Source organism: Dendropsophus ebraccatus, chromosome 11 (genome assembly GCF_027789765.1).
Source record: "Dendropsophus ebraccatus isolate aDenEbr1 chromosome 11, aDenEbr1.pat, whole genome shotgun sequence".
In the NCBI taxonomy this organism is placed as follows: domain Eukaryota; kingdom Metazoa; phylum Chordata; class Amphibia; order Anura; family Hylidae; genus Dendropsophus; species Dendropsophus ebraccatus.
In genome coordinates, this window is record NC_091464.1 from 42,452,197 (window position 1) to 42,476,591 (window position 24,395).

Below are 24,395 nucleotides of genomic sequence, written 5' to 3' on the forward strand. Positions count from 1 at the left end.
TGTGGCCACCTATCTTCTGTAAAACTACTACCCCCATCAATTCATGTCAGGGCATGATTGGAGTTGTATTCTGTAATGGCTGTGTAGCCACGGAATGGGAAACAGGGATCTAACGGATGGTGCTTACGTCATCAAAGGTCCTTTAGCATTTACTAACGGATTGAATTTTGGTCCGGGCGGGGACTCGTAGTTGGTAAGCAGTTGCTATGGCGCCGGTTTTAACTGCTTTTTAGAGGGAATATGGAGTAGGTTTACTGTATGTGACTGGAGGAGACGTGGAAAGCTCTATGAGGGTGTATAATGGAGCCGCAATAGTGAGAGTGTGGAGAGGAGTGTGACAGGTAAAGCCATGACAGGCTGTCTCCCATAGCCCATAGTGGGCAGCCATGGCTCTGGAGCATCAGCAGAGTGGATCAGGCCATCCTCAGAGGCCACATATCAGTCACAGCAAGGGGACCCAGGTGAGTGGGGATCTGGTTACTTGTCGGAAAGTCTTTTAGATGGCATTTCTGTGTCTATGGGTGGTGCTCACAGTAAGAAAGTTCCAGCAGTATTATAAAAATCTCGGCACTCACCATAATGCTTCATCATTTTTATTGTAGAAAAAAGTCCATCACAAAATACAACGACAACAGGACGTTTCTGCGTCGGCTTGACACCGAAATGTCCTGTTGCCGTTGAATTTTTTTAATGGACTTTTTTTTTTACTATAAAATTCATGAAGCATTATGGTGAGTGCCGAGATTAAACTTTTATAATGTGATCTGGTTACTTGTCATGAGTAGAGATGAGCCCGACGGCATCGGCACTCTCTCATCATGCCTTTGATCCCGGCCGCATAGTTGCGATCCCGCGAATATGCGGCCAGGATATTCCAGGGAATTCAACAGGGATTCCCTGGAATATCCTGGCCACATGTTCCCGTAAGCGCAAGTATGCGGCCCGGATCAAAGGCATGATGAGAGAGCGAACTGCTTTCGGACTCATCTCTAGTCATGAGATAATATTTGAAGGGGGGGGGGGGCACACACTACAACCTGTTATGTATGGTCGGAGTCACCTGGGCTTAGTGTATGCCCTGTCACATTACATGTAGACTGGCTGGATACATGAGATCAGTGACCCCCAACCTGTGGCCCTCCAACTGTTGACAAACTACAACTCCCATCATGTACATAAATCCTGGCAGGAGTTGTAGTTTGGCTGCAGGTTGAGGGAAAACTGCACTAGATGTTTCCTTCTCTGAAGCCATGGGTGGCGAGATGAACAGCGACTCCTATGGCAGCTGTACTGGTAGCCATATTGGATGTCATGTCATACCACTTTCTCAAGAACCAATGTGTCACATTTTATATTGTAAACTATGTTAAATAGTCCCAAAAACAAAGGTTTGCACATCCATAGTACATTTTCTTTACCCATGTTGACATGCCCTAAGAGAACAATCCTATGGAACTATACATTACATTTTCCTTTTTCCCCACAGCTTCGATTTAATTTGGACGTCATAACACACCCGACTAACCTGGCTGCCCAGTATACAAACCCCTCTCCTATCATAATAGAGAAGATCTCAGCACCTCAGAATAAATCCACAGACAAGGTAGCTGCTGAAGATTTACTCCGAACTTCCCATTCCTCCTTCAGCATTGTCTCTAAGGAGCGTCTAAACCTTGCTGTTCAACTTGCAAAGCGAGATGTCAGGCGAAAAAATTTCAGGGAGAATTCCGAATCCAAAACCCAACCCCATCCCACAGGGGAGATGGCACGCAGTCCTCACAGGGTTCACAGGAAGCCACAAAGCAAAGAGCAGAGGGCCAAAGGTTCAAGAAAGCCTGAAGTGACCAGGTCAGGGGCCAGGGTATATGTATATACCCCAAATCAAAGCAGGATGGACATGGGCATCTCAGACTCGCCACCTACCCGGGATACTGGTCCTGGGGATAATAAAGTAACAGGAATGGACCCAAGCGAGCACGAGGTGAAGCGTCTACAGAAGGAGCTGCACACATATATGCAGAAGATTGAAGAGCTTGCTAAGAAAGGTAACATTCTAATTCATCAAAGAAAAACCTTTAACAAAACCGCTAACACCATAATCATGATGAAAAATGACAAGTGAATGACAATACCTCCCTTCCTTTATCTGTTTCATGATAGCATGCTGAGAACTTGCTAGGGGATGTCCAGAAACCACACATACCATATAGAAAAGCGCATGTAGCATGGAGATCCTAAAATCCCTTTAGGTATGAAAATCCTAAAAAATAAAAAACCTGAGAAGCGGTGCGTTTACAACATGTTTCTGCTATGTTTAGCCTTCATCACAGCTGTGATAAAGAGTAGGCTTAGCTGAAGCACATCACAAAGCACACCATTTGTCATGTTTTTTATGGATTTTCATAAATAAAGGGATTTTATGATGTATATGCTGAAACAATCTTTTGTATATGGATATAACTTTTAAATTGTTTGGGAACAAGGGTCTGCCACTTTTCTCCAAGAGATAGGTTTTTTGTTTTGCAAAACTCTAGGCAAGTACATATGGCTGAGCTGCAATAACAATATTAGTGCTGTTCCTGGAGGAATTTAAGTTGTATTTTTTTTCTACTTTCAGACTACCCATTTGACTGCATCAGTGAGATACAGACCAGAACATAATTTTTTCTGTATTAAATAGGGAAGTGGTGGGGTTGCTCAAATTTACAGGGAGCAATTTGGCAGTATAGATAGATATGCACATACACTGCACTCTATTTATAATTCTGTGAGTTCCTCTGTATCCTATATAGAAAAGGGGCATCCATGTCAATCGATTCAATGTCCTTATGCAATATTAAAGGGGTAGTGCAGCGTTTAACATTTATTCACTAAATAACACATCTTACAAAGTTATACAACTTTGTATTGTGTGTTATTTAAGTGAATGGCCCCCTTCCCCGTGTAACCCCCACCCCCACCCCGGAAGTGTGGTGCAGTATACTTACTCAATTGCTGTCGCCCCCTGGCCGCCATCTTGGGTCGACGTTGTCATCTTCGGGAGGCCGGCCAGACCGCTCCCAAAGATGACTTCGTCGACCCAAGATGGCGGCTGGGGTCGACAGCAATTGAGTAAGTGTACTGCACCACACTTCCAGGGTGGGGTGAACACGGTGAAGGGGGCCTTTCACTTAAATAACACACATTACAAACTTGTATAACTTTGTAATGTGTGTTATTTAGTGAATAAATGTTAAACGCTACACTACCCCTTCAAAGGGAATAGAGGCACTCACAGTATAAAAAAATCTGCATTTCCATGATGAGTACCCCGCTAACTATTTGACTCTATATATGTCTGTCTGCTTGGCTTCCTAGTACTGCCGGTTCCCTTTACTCATTATTGCGCTTCAATGTCCTTATGCGTTGGATGTGTGTAGAGGTTTATAGATGCATATTACATCTTTTAATATAAATGTAACGAAAACTCTATAAGGTATTTAACATTTCATTTTGAATTTCAGATGATACCTGAATATCTGGAATGTATTTTTAATGTATGTGCTTGCCTTTTATGTTGACACATATATTTTCTGATATGTCTTTTAGACAACCGTGCAGATTTATTAGATCCGTCAGAAGAAGCGAGAGGCCGCATACGCCAGCAAGAACGAACAGCCCGATCAGCCAGAATGCTCTATGTCTTGCGGCAACAGGTAATGAGGTTTACTAATGAATTTGTAATGTTTTTGGCAGATTTGGCTTTTTCCTTTAAAAAGGCTATATAACTAAACCAGAATCACAGCTCTAGTTGTATACATGCATCTTTTACCTACAAACCTGGTTCTACAGGCTCTATCTCAGTCTGTGTTACCAAAGAATCATAGCTTTATAACAAGCTCAAATTCAAAGTGGAGCCGCATAAGCTGAGTGGAGGAGAGAGACGGAAACCAGTGTGGGCACCTGCAGACAAGCAGAGGGAATGTGATCTACAGCCCCCCTTCAGTTATTGTACATCTGCAGATCGGCATAAAAACTGCACTTTGGGGATGGGAGGGCAGTTAAGCAATTTTTTTTAAAAGGGGCCAGCCCCTCTGATAAAGTATGTTACAAAAAGAATGACCATTACTTTACATTGCCCTCTTAAAAATGTTTATTCCCTTGACACCCCCCCCCCCTTTTTAATTTGTTGTGTTTGATTTGCATATAGTGAATACATAATAAATAGTAAATGGATGGCTTACCGACTTACTGTATTGTAACTTTTTTATGTAATAGGTGAAAGAAATCCAAGACGATTTAGAGAAGTTAAGTCCTCTGAAAATCAAACACACAAAGAAGGTAAGAACAAGCAACTGACTGCATAAGTCCTCTCATGGACTCTGGTCAAAATCTATAAATAATATTGGCATAAAAGAAAATGGCAAATATTTCAACCTACCCAGACATAATGATTAATATTACGTGCATGTGTTTTTTTCTTCTCCTGTCAGTCCCGTGCCATGTCTAGACTGGCAACTGTTCATCGAGGAGCCATTCGTGCCCTGCAGTTGTTTATCACTCAGCTGAGTGAGCGTGGCGAGCTGCAGATCCCCTCTCTCTATAAGGAGCTCGGACACATCATTCGTCAGTTATCTCTCTGCACTGCAAAGCTTGAATCCGGAAATGATCCTGCTGCCTCCAATCTGATCAGCTCAATTCTCCAGCAAGTCCAGGTAAACGTAGAAACATACAAGATTCTTGACCACCAGGTCTAGTCCGCCAGTCTCTTATATTATTTTTTTTATTATTATATTTGGATACATATATATTTGTCCCAGACTTGTTTAACTTTAGTTACTGTACATTTACCAACCACATCTGCTTGAAGTTTTTCATGCTTCTACTATACTTTTAGAAAAGTAATATTTTATCGTGTTGCTTCTGATCTCCCCTCTCCCGAATCCACCCCAACTAACCTCTGATTGTGTATCTTTGTTCTTGTGTTCAGCTCTTTCCCTCCAGAACCTCCATTGAGTCCCTTAATATATTTAAAGGTTTCAGTTATGTTCCCCTTTCACTTTTTTCCTTCAGAGACTATAAAGAGTTAGTACTTTCTGTCATTCCTGATATGTTTTGCTTCACCATCCACCATTTTTGTAGCCCATCTTTGGACCCGTTCTGTTTTATCAATATCTTTTTGTAGGTGAGGTCTCCAGAACTGGACACAGTATTCCAGATGTGATGTCACTAGAGTTCTATACAGCGGCATCACTATCTCCCCCTTCCTACTGGTTATACCGCTAGCTATACAGCCCAGCATACAATTTGCTTTCACTACCATCTGGTTATACTGGTGGTGTATTTTAGAGCAAATGTACCATCAGGTACATTTGCTTTAATTGTAGCATCAATAGAACGGCGCCGGCACGGCAAACAGCAGAAGCCCTGGAGGTGGGCCAGCCTGCCCCCAGTGCGAGGAAACTCCTGCCCCTGTGTGACGCGGCTCCATTATAATCAATAGAATTGCGTCAAAGAGGGGTGGGGGTTTCCTCCCACTGGGGGCAGGCCGTCCCGCCTCCAGTGCTTCAGCCCCAGCCAGTGCCTGATAATAGAACAGCGATGTGCACGGAAACTGGGCCACGGTTCAAAAAAAGGGCTGGCTTCCCTGCGCTGGCACCATTCTATTGATATGCTACACTTAAAGCGAATGTACCTAATGGTACATTTGCTTTGAGGTGTCACTGTTATAACTTTCAAAATCTAAATCAGCAGGAAATGTCATATAAAGTAAGTTTGCAATTTACATTCATTATTTCTTTTAATGCTTTCATGCTGTAAAACAAAGCTATACTTACCAGAAATACAGGTCCAGTGCTGTGTTTTCCATAATTAAAAAAAAAAAAAAAAAAAAGAATGTAAATTGAAAACATGCTTTATATCACGAATCTACTGTTTTAGGTTTTGAAAGTTATAATGACAGTCAACGACACTTTAAGGCTGTTAGAAATCGATACCCCTAAAATTTTCTCTTTAGAAGTCTTTTACTACCAAACTGCCAATACAATACTCAGACAGAGGATTTATTTTCCCCAAGTGCATTTTTTCATTTGGGAACATTGAAGTGCAGTTTCCATTTTTGACCATCTATCTAGTAATGCTAAATAATTTTCCATATTACAGGCACACTGCATGTTGTATAAAGGTTACTTGTCACTGTGCTGGAAGATCAGAGTGCTGATCCCTGGTCAGCTGCATGGACGAGCTCGATTCTGATTAATAGAGCTTGTGCATGGAACTCCCCCGGCATGGTCATTTGCTGTGGCAACCCGACCTTCTGGTATCAGCCGAACTTCATTTAAAACTGTGGAGAAGAGCACAATGACAAGTACCCTTTAATGAAATCTTGTATAATTGTAAAGTCTCAGTACTGTTACCGTTGAAATATCAATTAAAAGCCTACTGGCTACTGAAGGTTATTTTCCAATTGTCATATTTTTCTTTCCTCTTAGGACTTGGATGTACTTCTTGAAGCTAAAATGTCTTCAGAGGCAAGAAGGCCTTTGCAGGATACATCTCCCAATAGATCTCAATCTGTGGTAAAGACTTCCACAAACCCTGCATCACCTGTGAAAGGCCGTCGTATCCCCCATCCTGTTAGTAAACAAACAGAGCACCGAGAACAAAGTCGGATGCATGTGAATAGACGTCTTGTGGTTGGTAAGTTATATGTGTATATACACAATAGATTTCAAGCCTATGTTGCTTTAAAAAACAATGCTACAGTTGTGAATGTGACTTGTGAATCCGTTTGCAGAAACCTGTACTAATGCTATGAAGCAGATAGTACCTTCCTGAGCCAGTCCAGATGCAGCATTGGTTTTATTTGTTTGTTTTGTCCTGTCACACTTATATCCTTATATCTGTGTCAACATCTCAGACAAAGTAATGTGATGGTTACCTATTGGGGTGTATAGAAGGGATCGTATCCAAACTGTTTTTGACCCTTTTGTCACCCGCTGCAAAAAGCATCTCTTTGCCAACATGATATGGGTGCCCAATAATTTGTATACTGTGTAATATTTCATTTTACCCAGAATTAACATCTGATCATTGGGCGGCCATCTGTGTCTGATTTAACTTTTGTATGTTCCTATTTACTTTATACAGAAGACCCTCCTGAATCAATGAATATTGAAGTCCAGATGGAATCTAACCTACCACAGCAACCTTCTTCTCCAGAAAGGCGTTTGGCTTTGCGGTCAGGTCTAGAGGCATTAATTCAAGCTGGGCGTCTGAAGGGATTGCAGAGAAGTCAGGTGGGACAAAAGAAGAGCAAAGGAGTGCTGATTCCTTATAGACCGAAGGTACAAAATGTCATGATAATAGTTTTTGTTTCTCGTGCGTCTTATTGGGGGACACAGATACCATGGGTATAGGCTGCTGCCACTAGGAGGCGCTGACACTAAGAGAGACAAAGGAAGTGACTCCTCCTGAGCAGGATATACCCGCCCACAGGCACTGAGCTAAACCAGTTTAGCTTAGTGTCAGTAGGAGGCAGACACAGGTCTGGGTTCTCCAGACCAGTTTCTTCCTTTATGTTTAGTTAGTTGGTTTTTCTTTTTCCTTCTAGGTCCTATGGATTCTTGGGCACGGTGGGTTATCTAAAACTCACCCTGATCCCCCCACTATGCGACCAGGGAACAGACCATAAATGTAAATGGGCTGTGACCCCTCGGTCGCCACCGGCCGGCAACGTGACACCAGGGCCCCAGATCAGTCTGACTATCTGGTCGCCTTTCTGCGGACTCTGTATCCGCACAGCCCCTTCCCGCCTCGCCCCCCAAAGCTTGGCGCGTTAAGGTGAGGCACCCACCGGCTGAAGACGACAATGGTGAGTATGTGCTCCTATATAGGTGAGTATATTCCCCCTGCCCTCCCTCCCAGGCCGCCATTTTACTCCACATAGGCAGCTCTCCCTCTCCAGTCACTTGCAGCCCTCCCCAGGCAGATACTCCTCTCCCCTCAGTCGGTAGCAGGCCAGCCCTCTCCACCATTTTATTTTTATTAGTGTCTCTCTCTCTGGGTGCCACTGTGAGGGATGTTCCTCCCCTGACTGGGTGCTGCGCAGGCCGCAGCTTCCCGCACTTTTCCTTTTCATGTGGCTCTAGAGACCATACTAAAGGATGCTCCGCCCCTTTTCCCTAAGCCCCGCCCCTTACCGGGTGCCGCGGCATCCTGCCCTTTTTTCCCTATATTGTGGCTCTCCAGAGTACACACAGGGCTACCTCCGCCCCCTCCTGATATGCCCCGCCCCTTTTCGGGCGCTGCGCGGCCCTCTTCATTACTTCTCATTATGTTTGGCTCTCACTGGAGCCTGCTCTGGGGATGCCCCGCCTTCTCAGGTAAGCCCCGCCCCTTCCGGGTGCCGCGCGGCCCGGAGAATTGCGCCTTTTTTCTTAACTGTGGAGCCTGCACTGGAATGCTCCGCCCCCTCCCGGCAGGCCCCGCCCCCTTCGGGAGTCGGGTGGGCCTCAGCATCCCACCTTAATCTTACCTGTGGCTCTCCGTGGAGCCTTCACAGTAAGATGCTCCGCCCCCTCCCGGTAGGCCCCGCCCCTTTTCGGGTGCAGCGCGGACCGTGGCATCCCCCCTTTTGGCTCTCTCCAGAGCCTGCACTGAGGGATGCTGCTTCCCCCTCCCCCTGCCATGTGTGTGTGTGTGTGCGGTCTCCTGATGGAGCTACCACACACACTACCCTTCTATTCCAGCAGCTTGGGACACTTGATGCATCTCTCCTGCCACCTACTGGTGGAAGTGGTTATTACACCATTACATATATGAGAATGGCTTGCATCATGTTTTATTATGGCCAATGTTCCATATAATGTTCCAGCAACCCTTGGTCTGCAGATCCAGCATTTTTGGTGCTGGTTGACACCTCTGTGTCAGATTTTATATATATAAGATTACATTAATACTTATATACAGACACTCTGGTTCCCCTCCAACCACATACGCACAGACATATTCCCCATCACCATACAGTGTTTCTGTGCCCTCAGTGAGATCCTCTGCTACATGGTGTCACGAGAAGTTCATGGAACCAGACACGTTACCCGCTATCCAGGCGGTGTATCTGTGCTCTGAGCAGAACCCTCTGCTACATGGTGTCACGAGAAGTACATGGAACCAGACACGTTACCCGCTATCCAGGCGGTGTATCTGTACTCTGAGAACTCTCTGCTACATGGTGTCACGAGATGTTCATGGAACCAGACACATTACCCGCTATCAGGTGGCGTATCTGTGCTCTGAGAACCCTCTGCTACATGGTGTCACGAGAAGTACATGGAATCAGACACGTTACCCGCTATCCAGGTGGTGTATCTGTGCTCTGAGCAGAACCCTCTGCTACACGGTGTCACGAGCAGGACACGGAACCAGACATGTTACCTGTTTCCAAACAGTGTATCTGTGTTCTGAGCAGAACCCTCTGCTACACAGTGTCACGGTAAGTACACGGAACCAGACACGTTACCTGTTTCCAGACAGTGTATCTGTGCTCTGAGCAGAACCCTCTGCTACACAGTGTCATGGTAAGTACACAGAACCAGACACGTTACCTGTTTCCAGACAGTGTATCTGTGCTCTGAGCAGAACCCTCTGCTACACAGTGTCATGGTAAGTACACAGAACCAGACACGTTACCTGTTTCCAGACAGTGTATCTGTGCTCTGAGCAGAACCCTCTGCTACACAGTATCATGGTAAGTACACGGAACCAGACATGTTACCTGTTTCCAGACAGTGTATCTGTGCCCTGAGCAGAACCCTCTGCTACACAGTGTCACGGTATGTACATGGAACCAGACACGTTACTCGTTGACAAACTATCTCTGAGCAGAACCCTCTGCTACATGGTTTCACAAGCAGGACATGAGACCAGACACATTACCGTTCCTAAGGGGACTACTGTGTTCTTGAGGCAGAATCCTTTGCTAAATGATGTCGCAAGCAGGACATGGAACCAGACACATTACCTATTACTATGCTGTGTTCCTGTGCTCTCACAACAGAACCGTCTGCTACATGGTTTGTTAGACAGGTTATGGGACCAGACTCATCACCCATTGCCAGTCGTTGTTCCGGTGTTACTCAGAGCTTCCAGTCCTGTCTCTCACATCACCCATTAGCGGGCGGTGCTTCAGACCTGCCTCTCATCTTCATGACATAGATTCCTTTACTACATGATGTCACAGACATAGAACTGGACATGTTACCCCCTCCCAGGTGGTGGTACAAGGTTATTCAGACCTCTCCCCTCTGCTGCATGATATGGCTCCAACTACATTACCTGTAGTTCGGTGTGCACAGATTGTGGTATTCTGTTACACGATGTAATACACAACCTTCAGGTTTGCTCACTATCCTGGTGATGCTGGGCAGTTCTCGTATCCAGTCCTCATTTACATAGGGACACAGTCCTGATCTCTTCCCTGCTCCCAGGGCACACACTGTAGGCTTCTGTTTACAGGTCTGACCAGGCACGTTACCTGTTTCCAGTCCAGGTATTTGTATCTCTTGAATGCTGGTCTTCTGTTACTTACTGCTTGCAGCTACTCTGCTCGTGTTACCCTGTATATTACCTTTCATCCTCGTAGGACTTCCATGATCTGTGCCTGTCACTTCAGGGAATCATCATGGGGTAACTTGTTACTACACCATGTTGTCTTCTATATGTTTCCACTAACAAGTCTCATTACCTGCTCTCAGGCAGCGTAACCTTGTTGTATTCCTCTTGGGCTGTATCCTTTCTAAAGCCCAAGCATCCTGCTACGTGTCCCACTACACGAGGTACAGAACCCCTCGCTTTACCTGCCCCTGGACTGTTGGACTCTCATACTCTGGTCCTCTGAGTGGCCGGCAGCATACAGATCCGGTCACTATTTCATCCTGGTACTGTCAGGGTAGTTCTTCTGTCCTTTGTCTGGGCATAACTACCATGTTCTGGCATTTGTCTCGCTGGCTGTTCCCCAGTAGTATGGCTTGAATTGCTTAGGCCGTCCCCTCTTTGATCTGGATGAAGTGAGGCCTCTCTGCTCCTCAGGTAAAACAGTAAAGGGTTTCTTCTACCCCTGGTGTATGTAGGACATCAATTGCCTACATGTCTATCACAGTGCTACTTTAGGACTTCTCCTTCTGCATCTGCCTATGGCCAACATGGCAAGTATTTAGTCTTCTCTCTTAGGCAGCTGCAGTGTCACAGGGTGAGGATTTCCTGTTTACTGCCTGCACTGTTTCTCTACCGTCCTAAGCATAGGTGTATGGTCTCTTCGTGGTCTAGCTTCTCCAGGTGTCCTTGCTTGGCCATATGGACTATGAAGCATTGCTCTCAGTTCAGGGTTTTGCAGTGCTCCCGCTTACACCATTACTCCTTCTCCCTGGCTTAATGCACTGTTGTGCATGACCCCCCCATCCTGGGTTTGGTTTTTTACCACTCAGTCAGAAAATCTTCAAGCAGCCCTTCCCTCCTCCAGGAGGATGGAATATTTAGTATAAGTATCCTCCTGAGGACTGCTATTCCGTAATAGCTTCTTCCGACAGGCAGGTGTGGGTTTCTGACCCTCACTGGCCTCTATGAGCACTCCTGCTTGAATTCCTTGTCCTTGGTCTTGTTGTTGACTGGCCATCCCCCTCCCTTATGTTGTCTCCCATGTGGATTCCTTGAGAACTTAATCCCTTAAGGGTTTCCTCTCCTTGGAAACAGGGTTGTTCACTGGCCCATTCTGGCAGGACTTACATTTGCTGTTCTGCTCTTACCAAGCAACGTCTCTGCTCACCCTTTGAGGCGTTGGTTTCTGGATCTAGTTTACATATGGACTCTAGTCTATGTATTACCTGTTGTGCCCATTGTCCTGTGACAACTCCCATGCCCATCAGCCTTACCTTGACCTCCCTTGACAGTTTTCTTCTGGGACTCCAGGCTCTCGAGTACCTCTAGGCTTCCTTGGAGCGGAGTGTTTTATATGATCAACCTCCTTTCTAAGGCTCTAACAGCCCATGGAGTTGTTTTTTCCCCGGCTTACCGGCTTTCCTCTGCTCCTCTTTTCTGCCGGGCACTGCGGGGTACCAGGTACTACTGTACTCCTTCCAGGACAACTTACTCAAGATTCTGATCTTGTTTTTCCTTCCTTCCCTGGACTGCATTATGCTTGGACAGCTTGATTCTTCTTATTAACATGTGTTTCTCAGATGGGATAACTCATGTCATAGGCCATGGCTTCTCTTGTGCTCAAGTTTTGTCTTCTCAGTGAAGACTGTACTCCTAGGCCCATGGAGCTTCCAGCCTGGCCATTCTTCCCAGCTCCATAGTCAAGGACGCAGCTTCTCCTGCATCTCATGTGGCACCTTCTATGAGAGACGCTCAGTCCTCTCTCTCCTTTATTTGACGCCTTAGACCTCTATGTGCCATGAAACATTTTCCAGTCTCTCCCGTCATGGTTGTATTTGCCTTTTATTCTATTCTACCTCAGAGTAAGTCCCTGCCGCCTGTGGTCACCCACTTGGCTGGGCGTCTGCTTTTTTTCCCCACATCTAGCCTACTAGTTCTGTTGGACTCGATGTTACATCATGTTGCTGGCTTCCAGGACGGACACAACCCACTCTGTCTGCCGTGCAGCACGTTGCTCCAGGGACTAGACATTTTTTCCTTTGCTGCGGACCTGTAGGGGTTTTCTCTGATGCATTCAGCATCATCCCTTGCTCTATTCCTAGTTGATGGTTGTGTTGGTGCTATTCTGTGCCTTCTCACCAAGCGCTCTTGTCTAGCGGTTATCTTTCCCACCCCATGGACTGCTTTTGGACGTCCCATGGTATCTGTGTCCCCCAATAAGACGCACGAGAAAAGAGGATTTTTTACTCACCGTAAAATCTCTTTCTCGTAGTCTTCATTGGGGGACACAGCACCCACCCATTTTCTTTTGGGGTTTTTCCTCGGTATGGTAGTTTTCTCCGTTTTTGGTGTTATTCCTACTTTACCTGTTCTTGACTTCTCCTACTGCTCTTGTACAAACTGGTTTAGCTCAGTGCCTGTGGGCGGGTATATCCTGCTCAGGAGGAGTCACTTCCTTTGTCTCTCTTAGTGTCAGCGCCTCCTAGTGGCAGCAGCCTATACCCATGGTATCTGTGTCCCCCAATGAAGACTACGAGAAAGAGATTTTACGGTGAGTAAAAAATCCTCTTTTTTTTGTCTTTTACACCTGCGTTGTTGTGGGTTGTTATTTTTTTCTTTCTATACATGTGGTGCAGCTATCCCAGGGAGTGTTGGCCGAAGGTTCAGGGGGTATATTAGCCAGCTGGGAAAAAAGACTGCTCCAGCAATGTTTCAATGTTTGCTAGTCTTGCTTCCTGACATGCATTGTAGCCCACTTACCTTAGGAAGCATGCTCTATATACATTAAGCCTGTCTTTCCTGCTGCAGCTACCTCTTCTTCAGGTGTCCCATTCTCCTAAACAGTTCAGTCACATTATGTGATTTGATCTTGGGTCTGTGTGTATGAAAAGGATCTTTATATACATGGGGGAGCTGGTCTAGGGTATGTATATTCTGGGCAAAGCTAGGTTTTATAAGAAGGAGACCTGGCTAAGAGTCTATCTCCTTTTGCCAGTGTGATGTGTCTGTTTTATGGTCTGCTTAAGGGGATCATATGTACTGTTTGTAATTCAAATGTTGTCTGCTGCAGGGCATACAGAAAGTATTTTGTACTACAAACAAGCAGCAGTAGCTGTACCGCAGTGCCAAGATACATTATAAAAGATAAACCACTTCCTTCCAGTGAATTCCCTTAACTTATAATGATACTGATTGGATTCCATTAGTGTGTCCATCATTTCTATAGGAAAAATAGAACTTGCAAACATTGCTACTCTTCTCATTAGATCTGAAGGAGCTGCAAACAAAGCCTAACCTTATTGTAACATTAATAATTGATCTTTTCATTGGGAGTTCTAGGTAGCTTCTTATCACAAGGGTTACCTGGTTATAAAAAATTGAGAAATGCTCCTAACATTTTGGCATATTTTTTTCCTTATGAAAGGAACTAAATGTAGCAGATTTAATTTAGCCATGTTGCAGAATATTTCTATAATGTCTCCGTAGGGCTTCCGGCAACAGCGAAAAACAGACCCATCCCAGCCTTCTCGATTTCAGGAGAAAACTCTGTCATTCAGACTGAAGGAGAATCAACCAGTTGTTAAAGAGAAGAAAACTCCTTGGGTACCACCCAACCCAACATCTCCTTCGGCCTCCCCAAAAAGGTCCAAAAGGTAAGTACCTATGATCTTGCTGTTAAAGCGTATTTGTCATTTCAGGGTCATTTTATTGAAAACAATAAATATCAATAGTACAAGCGATTTTAAGAAACTCTGTAATAGGTTTTATTTAGCAAAACTGTTTCCCTCTGTACTTAAAAAAGCAGTTTTTCTAGCTCCCTTCTGACTTCTGAAGAAGCAGGATTTCTGTGTCCATTATGCTCTATGGAAAGGGGAGGGGTTGAGAGGAGTGAGTGAGCACGGAGGAGTCCTGCACAGTACAACACCCTGCAATCTTCTCTCAGCAAGTTCTTAGATAAGCACTTACCTTTTTGACCTCTGAATCCAGCGTTTTAGATGCCCAGTCAGTCTCCTAACAGCTGACCTTCATGTCTCCTCTTGCTGCTCACTTATGTCCCTCGGCCCCTACCCCCTCCATAGGGATATAATGGACACAGCAGAACCCGTCTTCACTGGCTTCTCTGTAAGGAAGACTGATTTTGCCTGATTTCCAGCCGTTGCTTAACCCATAGCTGCACCAGGACATTACTGAACGTCCTGATGCAACTATGGAAGTTCTGAACTGCCGCGATCCCGGGTGCTACATGCAGCCCGGGACAGCGGCTATTAGTGGGCACGGTCTGATCGCGGTGCCTGCCAATTAAGTATTAATAAGCAGCTGTCAAAGTTGACAGCTGCTTCTAAATACTTATTAAAGCCCTCCCCTGGTGGTCTAGTGAGGGGATCACCGCCTGCAACGCAATCGCGGAGGGGCGATCCCAGTATCCTTATCCAGCCAGGGTCTGTGCCGTTATGGTGCTGATCCTGGCTTGGCATTCCATTGCTTTCGGCTGCAATATAGAGCAGATGTCATGGATCTATGCAGTATGACTATACTGCATAGATCTCTATGAGAGATCTGTTTAGTAATACTAGAAGTCCCCCAGGGGGACTTCTAGTATATGTGTAAAAAAAAAAAAAGTCTTTTTATTAATACACAATCCCCTCCCCTAATAAAAGTCAGAATCACCCCCCCCCCTTTCCCCATTTTATAAAAAAAAATAATAAACAAACAAAATTTTTGGTATTGCCACGTGCGTAATCGCCCGAACGAATAAATTATCACATTCCCGGGCTCGCACGGTAAACGGCATAAGCGTAAAACATTTCCAAAGTGCAAAATTGTGCATTTTTGGTCGCATCAAATTTCGAAAAATTGTAATAAAAAGCAAACAAAAAGTTGCAGATGCGAAATCAATGTACCGATAGAAAGAACACATCATGGCGCAAAAATTACGCCTCACACAGCCACATAGACAAAATGATAAAAGTGCTATAAGAATGGGAATGGAGCGATTTTAAGGAACATATATATTTTTTTAAAAGCCATCAAATAAAAAAAAGTTATACAAGTTACATATTGTTGTAATCATACCGACTTGAGGAACATGTATAACATTTCAGTCTTACCCTAGGGCGAACGGTGTGAAAACAAGGCCCCCCCCCCCCCCCCCCCCAATAAAATATTTGCGTTTTTTTTTCCAATTTCACCACACACAATTTTTTTTTTCTGGTTCCACTGCATATTTTAGGCAAAAATTACGTCTGCCATTGCGAAGTACAATTAGTGGCACAAAAAAAAGGGCTGATCTGGGTGGAAAAATGCAAGTGCTATGGCCTTATATACACAAGGAGTAAATAACAAAAGCGCAAAAATGAAAACTGGCTGTGTCCCCTAAGGGTTAATATTAGGTGTAGAGACAGACATCATAACGTAGTTCCCTGACAATAATGATGATAGAAACGAACCTGATGATTTTCTGCTTCCGTGGCTGACCTGATGTGTATGGCATCTGATCATGTTGTTGTGTAGTATTTACATGAAGACATCAACTAGACTTTTAACATTGCACTGTGATCTATTCTCAATGCAGGGTGAGCTGGAGCACAGAAACCAAAAGTTTTAATATATCTCCATCTAAAAAAATGGATCAAATAGATTCTTCAGTGAGAAGCAAAGCTGAAAAAGAGGACAAAGAAAATGAAGACTCACGGTAACAATACATACTTCCTTATTTATTTTCCAGTACCCTTGTTGTTTAAAAGGTGTCTTCCAGAACATCTATTTAAAATGTAGAGGAGCTCAGGGTTACTTGTACTAATGTACCAGTGCTGTACTAATGGTGCTGATTCCCGCTGCTGAGTGCTTTCCAATCTCCTCTCGACACATAGGAAATGCCCGCTAAGGCAGGTTACTACTACAGCCAGTGACTGGCTGAGCAGACATTTGGCAATGGAGTTCGGCACCATCTGTGGCAGACGACTACATGTGTTTTTTTTTCCTTTCTTTTTTATTATTATTATTATTATTATTATTATTATTATTATTATTATTATTATTATTATTATTATTATTATATATATATATATTATATATATAATTTATTTTTTATTTTATTTTTTATTTATTTATTTATTTAGATAGCACCAACAGATTCCACTGCACTGTACAATTCTGGGGGAACATACATAGACATAAATCAGACATTACATATACATAAATTATCAAGCCAAACATTAGGAGTGAGGGCCCTGCTCACAACAGCTTACAGACTATGAAGAGAGAAGAATGGAGACAAAAGGCAGAGGGGCAAAAATGCTTCTTTTTTTAAGACGCCTTGACAAATTATTAAAATAGAATTAGCTTTCTGGAATACCCCTTTCAAGCTTATTATGCAGTTATTCTTCACTCTGTTTTCTGCCGTTCTGTTTTGGTATTTTGTTCTTATAATGAAAAAAATCTTTATAACAGCCCCCATAATTTTAATTGTGTGTTTTTTTATTTATAACACTAATTATTTATAAAAACTGAAATCTCTAAGATCACCCAAAATTATCCAGCAAACTGTTCTTTAAAGGGGTACTCTGGAGGAGGAAAAAAAATTATATTCAGGTGAACTGGTGTCCGAAATTTGTGAATTACTTTTGTTAAAAAAAAAAAACCTCTTCCAGTACTTATCAGCTGCTCTATGTCCTGCAGTAAGTGGTGTATTCTTTCCAGTCTGACACAGTGTTCTCTGCTGCTACCTCTGTACATGTCAGGAACTGTCATGAGCAGGAGGGGTTTGCTAAGGGGAGTTGCTTCTACTCTGGTCATTTAAACGGAAAAAAAAAAAAAAATGTTTCCTCTTCCATATTCCCTGTGCTTTTCCTTGAAAGGTTGGCTTGGCTGAACTCTGAAACGGCAAGACGACTGCAGCAACTTGACAATCTCTACAGGGAGGAAATAGCCAATTTACGGAATCTTAGGTAGGTGGATAGAAGCTAAAATGACCAAGGGTACACAAAGGAATTAAAAAGAGACACTTTACACAAGGGCATCTAGGATGTGTCTATACTGGGGTATAATGTAAGATAACAGTAGCCACTATATAGCAAGCAAAAAATGTTTGAAGGCTGAATGCTTTGCCTAGTCTCAATCTAAAAATGACTTTTGGAAGAATTATTGTGAAGAGAGCCACAGTCAGCTTCAAGATCAACACAATTGCTGGGAACATTCCCTATAATGCTGACTGACTGAATGAAGTGACTGAGCATTTTTACATTTATCCTTATTTACAAAAATTTTTTCATTTACTCTTCCCCCTCTTTAATATAGGGAGGAGGCTCAAGCTGCAAATCGGTTGCCCTATGAACACTATGCAAGTAATAGTGTTACAAGACAACAGGTAGAATACAACTTTCCTTAAATCTGTAGAAAAACTGTAAAATGTGCTTGTCAGATAGTAATACTCATTGGTAAAGGGCCTTTGGTATATTTGTTTGCTTAAAGCGACTCTGTACCCACAATCTGACCCCCCAAACCGCTTGTACCTTCAGATAGCTGCTTTTAATCCAAGATCTGATACAGCTATTGTCCTAAAAAACAACTTTTAAACTTGCAGCCTGTGTCAAACAGGAGTATCTGTGCCCTAACTTTGCACCACCCCTCCGTCCCTCCTCCCCACCCTCTTCATCATTAGGAATGCCACTGGAACATTTTCTCCATGCTGAACATTGCACATGTGCTTAACGATCCAGCCCATGTTCAGTATTCACACAGCTGATGAATAGGAGACAATCTGCCTGGAGCATTCCTAATGATGAGGAGGGCGGGGAGGAGGGACAGAGAGGTTGTGCCAGCCTAATGCAAACGCAATGTAAGCCCCAACCGTTTGACACAGGGCTGCCAGTTTAAAAGATGTTTTTTAGAACAATAACTGCATCACCTGCCGAACGAACCGCAGGACAGAACTTGGATTAAAAGCTGCTAACAGAAGTTACAAGCGGTTTGGGGGGGTCAGATTGTGGGTACAGAGTCGCTTTAACAGCTGCAGTCTGGGTGCCATGCATAATACAAGCCTAAAGGCATTTTCATGTGGACCTAAATTCTGCCTCAGAAAAACAGCTCCAACACCCCTTATTTTAGCACATTGTAACTTTTGCACATTTTTGCCATGATTCTATGCTAGAAAAAGCACCAAAATGCACAAACAAATGTGCTCAATGCACAGCAAATGTTTTTGGAGTTCTGCCATTGATTTTAGTGGGAGAAAACGATGCTGTTTACAGACAGAACCTGACTAAAGTAGTGACAAGGCGGAAAAAAACATGCTCCTATTAAAATCATCAGGAGGTGGGTTTCAATTTATCACTAGAAAAAAAAAAAAATCTTGGCTGCTGTGATTCTGTCATTGCCTGGGCCCCTACTGATCTGTTTTCAGGTACCTGGTACATGAAATGACTGGGAATGTCTGTTTAGCCAATCAGCGTCTGAAGCGGGTGACCACTGTGGACAGTTGTTGGCTGGACAGACCAGTGCACGTTAGCTATGTTAAAGGGATTTACTAGTCAAATAAAAAAAACTTTGAATACTGCCTCCCCATGTAGCCCAAACACAGGGAGAGGCAAAAGGCGCACTAGGCAGGTCCTGCATGGTCACCATGGATTAAGCAAGCTGGTATTTGTAGGAGAAAAAGAGCAGGAAGAGTATGGGAACATGTCTGTAGTGCTGCGACCAGGAATGGCACAGAGGGCTCCCAAATAAAAGAAGTGCCAGGGGTGAATATTATATAGAAATATACACAGCCTGGCAATGCTTAAAGTGTACCTGTCGTTTATTTGCATAAATCAATAGTCCAGGTGATTTTAAGAAACTTTGTAATTGGGTTTATTAGCCGAAAAATGCATTTTTATAATAAAAAAGCAGTTTGAAACTCTCCCCCCTGTCTTCATTGTTCTCCTATGGAGAGGTGAGGGGTTGAGGGAGATGAGGCACCAAACCAGGGGTCAGCACTGACCTCTCTGACCTTTTTGAATACCTCTTTCATGCAGCTCCCCGCTGTGTAATCCTTTGTTCTCTGCTGCCGACTAATCTTCCTCCTCCTCCTTCCCCTCTCCATAGTAGAGACAGGGGCATGTCTGATGCAACAAGACACAATTTCCTGATAATGAGCAGTGAATGAGAGAGAGGAGGGGGGGGCCTGGGGAAAGTCTTTTTGAATGCAGATTATGGCATATTTGAATAATAAACACAATTACAAAGTTTCTTAAAATCGCCTGTACTATTGATTACTGCAAAAAAACAAACAAACACACGAAACGACAGTGACACTTTTAATGTTTATTTTTTGTCTTAGATGTCTTCTATAACGCACCATAATTTTTTCCCCTCAGTTTGAGGAGGACATGTTACCAAGAAGAGAAAAAGACGAGAGCCTTCAAGAACAGAGTCTGCTCAACAGGGAAAAGAATTCTCATGGTTTTCAACAACCTGACAATGAATTGGAGGCTATGCTCCAGAGAATGGAGGAAATGGAGGTAAAGATTTAGTAATAGTATTTAAATAGAAGCTTAATAACTGTTTAAAGGAAACTGTCAGATTTAATTCACGTTTCAAACTGATGAAACTGTTAGGTAGCTGTTGGGCAAGGAGACACATGGTACCTTTCATATATCTGCTGTGCTTCCATAATGTAGAAAAGTGCTTTTACTTTCTGATACAAAGAGTCCCCAATATCCCCAATATCCTGAACATCTGCAAGCTGGAATTTCTCTGTACTCCGCCTCTCTGCTTGATTGACACCTGGAGTCCCAAGCAGGTTCATGTATGGGAGGGGGAGTAAGAAGTTGTTACAGCTTGCTGCACTTCAGGAGCTCGGGAAAGCCTCTTAGTACTATGTAATAAAAACATTTTTCTACATTCTCGAAGCACAGACAGATATATGAAACTACCATGTATACTTTACCTCTTTGCAAGAGATTGTTGACTGCTAGACATGCCTCTCCGACGCATTTTATTAAGTTGACAGAATTTGAGGGGAGCATAATTGGACCTAGAGGAGCAGGATGGTTGTTTCAACAAATTGCCTGCCATTTATGCAGTCCGACTCAAGCTGTTAGGAGGTATTTGGAAGCAATGGTTAGGTTGGGTCCACACTAAGTTTTTACAATCCGTTTTTTGTCATCTGTTTTTGCAAAAAAAAAAAAAAAAAAAAACGGATGAAAAACTAATGCATTTTTTTGCATCCGTTTTAATCCGTTTTTTCATTGACTTCCATTACAAAAAAAAAACTGACCAAAACGCATCCGTTTTTTTTAACGTACACAAAAGTAAGGTCAGCTACGTTTTTGTGTACATAAAAAAAAACGGATGTGTTTTGATCCGTTTTTTTTTTAACGTACACAAAAACGTAGCTGACCTTGCTTTTGTGTACGTTAAAAAAAACGGATGCGTTTTGGTCAGTTTTTTTTTTTTTTTTGGAATGGAAGTCAATGGAAAAACAGATCAAAATGGATGCACACAAAAGCATCCGTTTTTCATCCATTTTTTTGCAAAAACTTAAAAAAAAACGGATGGCAAAAATGTAGTGTGAACCCAGCCTTATCTAAGGGTAAAAAACGTGATCAGGTTCCAAAAAGACCGCCAGATGAGAGGATCGTTTGATCCACTGAAAGACAGGAGCAGCTCTCACAGTTTCCCTGTCCACCATCCAGACACAGCTGACTCTTTTTATTACATCCCTGCCTCTGCCTAGGCAATTTTCAGGCACTTAGCAGAAGAAAATGTGGTGTCACAGCTCTCATTATATGACCTGCCATTGATATTCAACCATTGTCACCTTCATTTGTAGTGGTGTCAAGAATGATATGCTTGGACTGCTGCTGACTGTAACCATATTGTCTTTACCTAGATTCTGTATGGGACCTGACAATAGTTGGGTTTAAGTATTGAGGCCTTGTGATGAGTGCTTTGCTGTGAAGGGTCAGACTGCCCCCTGCTGGTGTAATAATCTGGGAAGTCATCACCTTCGATAGTCACCCCTAGTAGTGATACGAGGAACACTAACAACTCACCCAGCTGACACCCATCTGTAGCATCTGTAACCAATGCAATTTCACCTAAGATTACTTGCCAGAAAGGAAAAAAAACTGGTCAGACTGCTAAAAATCAAGTGTGCAGCAAACACTGGGAGAAAAGTACAGAAGAAATGTGATGCAACAACAAGCATTGTCAAATATACCACAAGGGTTCTTTTTTTGTAAATTCATGACTCCACATTTTCAGGATCTAGTCCATGTGTTTTATAGCCTAAATCTAACACACTAAAGCAGTGCTTCTCAATTCCAGTCCTCAGGCCTCACCAACAGGTCATGTTTTGAGGATACCCCATAGAAAGAACGCCTGTGATAATACCCGATGCACTGAGTATCATTATATCACCTGTGAGATACTAAGGAAATCCTCAAAGCATGGCCTGTTGGTGAGGACTGAGGACTGGAATTGAGAAGCACTGCACTAAAGTAAGCTGTCATCTGTGATTAAATGAATGTGATTTTCTAATAATTAAGCATTGTACCCTTAGAAATATCAAGAAGGCATTCGACAGAGGTTTACTCGGATAGTTTATTCAGACCCGGAATTCTGGGCACAAGAAGAAAAAGGTTAGTCCTATGATCGTCATGCTTCTTTAGCTTTTGCTATCAGTCCTGCATTTTGTCTTATGTCCTTATGTGTTCCTTTCTTTACAGAGAGATCTCGTGCATTTATAGATGAGAGGCCTCGTTCTCCCCACCCTATCAGGATCACCAAACCTGTGGGACAACGAGAGCCAGTGGTGGACATTCTGCTCGAGGAGCCTTATGAAGGAGAGTAAGTGAACAGAATATACTTTACTATCTCCCTTGATAATAGGATCATACGTTGGGTTTACATTGTGTTTTTGCATCCTGCTGGGAAATATGTATGTGTTTTTCCTTCCTTTTTCAACAGGACAGAAAGTATAGCAGACTGATTTATTTATGTTCTTTCCAAAGTTCACTACAAATACACAAAGAAGAGCTGGCACGTCATTCTCCTCATCACCTTGTCCAGTACCCTCTTGAGCACACTAAGGGGCTCCTGCGTCTGTCTGTTCCCTCACAAATGTTAAAGAATATTCACAATTACACAGAAAACTTTGACCGACACCTTCGACTGACCTCCCATGAGGAAGTGGGAGATTTTAGTCCATGGCACATAACAGACAGGTAAGTGATAACTTGTATTGTGAATTACAGCTACAAGTCTTCAAGTGGACCTCTCAATTCTTTCCTTGATCTCTTTTATATCAAATAATTACAAAAGTCATTTTTAGAATTATCTAGATTGATTAACCCTTTCAAGACCTGGGTTCATTCATTCCTCAATGCCCAGGTTGTTTTAGGACATCAGATTATGGTATCCTAATGATCCCATAAGCTGGTGTCCCTGTGTCTGCACCCTCTCCTCTGTTCCCTGCCGCTGTTACTATCTTGTAACAGCGGTAGGGGAGAGAGGGAAGGGGGCAGAGCTTACAGGCGCACACCCCACGCGCCCAGCCTTCCCTCCTGACCCCCGCTGGCTTCTGTAGCCAGGAAACCAGAAGCCTGAGGCTTCCGGTTCCCATGTCTACCATTGGGGCTCTGCAATCACTTGGCAGAGCCCCGATGGACACCGGACAGAGAATTCTCCCTCTATAGAGGGAGAATTCTCTGTCTGGAGCCCTATAGATGCTGCGGTTGTGCTGACCGCAGTATCTAGGGTTAACTCTCTCAGCGCGGCTCCGGTGCTGAGAGTTGTGGCGGGTCCCCGGCTATCATGGATAGCCAGGACCCTCTGCGGATCACACAGGTGCAGCTCCTGCGCCTGTGTCCTCCTGGATCGTTAATTTACATTGCTGCAGTGACGTTGATTAACTGTGGGGCAGCGGGAGGGGGTTCATGATGGTCTCTTACCAATTGTCATCTGCAGCACTCTATTAGTATGTGAGAGTACAGTAGATGTCTATATTATCTCACTGTCTGTATGCTTCCCCGTGGACAGAATGTGAGGTAGATTACACATTACATAAGGAGTTAGCTTTTTATACAGGATGCTACCCTGTGTCGGATTCTGCAGCTCAAGGGACGGCTTCTATTTGTCATCTGTGAGACATCTTCAGTAAATTTCTCCAGGCAATAATAATCCTGACACAGATACCCTGTGTTTCAATAGTACTGTTAGTAATTATGTCTATTATTTTGTAGCCTGGCAGAGGAACTCCTAAATGACGCCTTAGGTGAGGTAGCAGCAGAGATACAAGACCTGTGTGAGGGCTATGCAGAAGCTGTCTTTACATCAGAATTCATGGAACCCACAGAAGACAAATAGCCTGACTCCAGCCTCTTCTCTCCAAGCAAAGGATCAGTCAGAGTTGATGGAGTTGTGGAGCAGATATTTTCATAACGCGTGATGTTTTGGAATTGCCTTTGTACTGAAGATACAGACTATGCACATTGCAATATATGCTGGATGTATTTATAGCCTATAGTGATCCCAGTGACCATTATGCGGGGGGGGGGGGGGGAATAGTACAGCCTCAAAACAACCATAGAGATTCTTTGTCATTATAATTTTTTTTATGCTTCCTTAAAGTCAATTTGCTAATAAAGTTTTCTGTGACACAGCAAAGTTATATTTCATACTGAGGTTTTTAAGGGTCCGTACAGGATCTGCAGATGTCGATGTAACTAACTTATAGCATCAGATCGGCAACACAAAATATGTAGCAGATCTTGTATGTACGA

At 43.5% G+C, this 24,395-nt stretch overlaps 1 protein-coding gene across 1 annotated transcript; it reads left to right on the forward strand.

Annotated features, from left to right (window-relative positions):
* Positions 1 to 300: 300 nt before the first annotated feature.
* Positions 301 to 24,159, forward strand: KIAA0753 (KIAA0753 ortholog). The gene is made up of 16 exons (XM_069944669.1): positions 301 to 461; positions 1,487 to 2,045; positions 3,589 to 3,695; positions 4,258 to 4,320; positions 4,473 to 4,694; positions 6,471 to 6,678; positions 7,129 to 7,325; positions 14,119 to 14,285; positions 16,205 to 16,324; positions 17,490 to 17,579; positions 17,929 to 17,998; positions 19,986 to 20,129; positions 22,175 to 22,253; positions 22,341 to 22,461; positions 22,626 to 22,838; positions 23,856 to 24,159. Exons 1-16 carry the CDS (start codon positions 387 to 389, stop codon positions 23,977 to 23,979), a joined length of 2,559 nt encoding a protein of 852 aa, XP_069800770.1. The 5' UTR covers positions 301 to 386; the 3' UTR covers positions 23,980 to 24,159.
* Positions 24,160 to 24,395: the final 236 nt, after the last annotated feature.

Bases quoted from the DNA above. Each gene is read 5' to 3' on its own strand.
- KIAA0753 (XM_069944669.1), top strand. From the start codon at position 387: ATGGCTCTGGAGCATCAGCAGAGTGGATCAGGCCATCCTCAGAGGCCA. The intron at 2,046-3,588 runs GTAACATTCTAA...TATGTCTTTTAG, and splicing joins TGAAGAGCTTGCTAAGAAAG to ACAACCGTGCAGATTTATTA. The intron at 3,696-4,257 runs GTAATGAGGTTT...TTTATGTAATAG, and splicing joins TCTATGTCTTGCGGCAACAG to GTGAAAGAAATCCAAGACGA.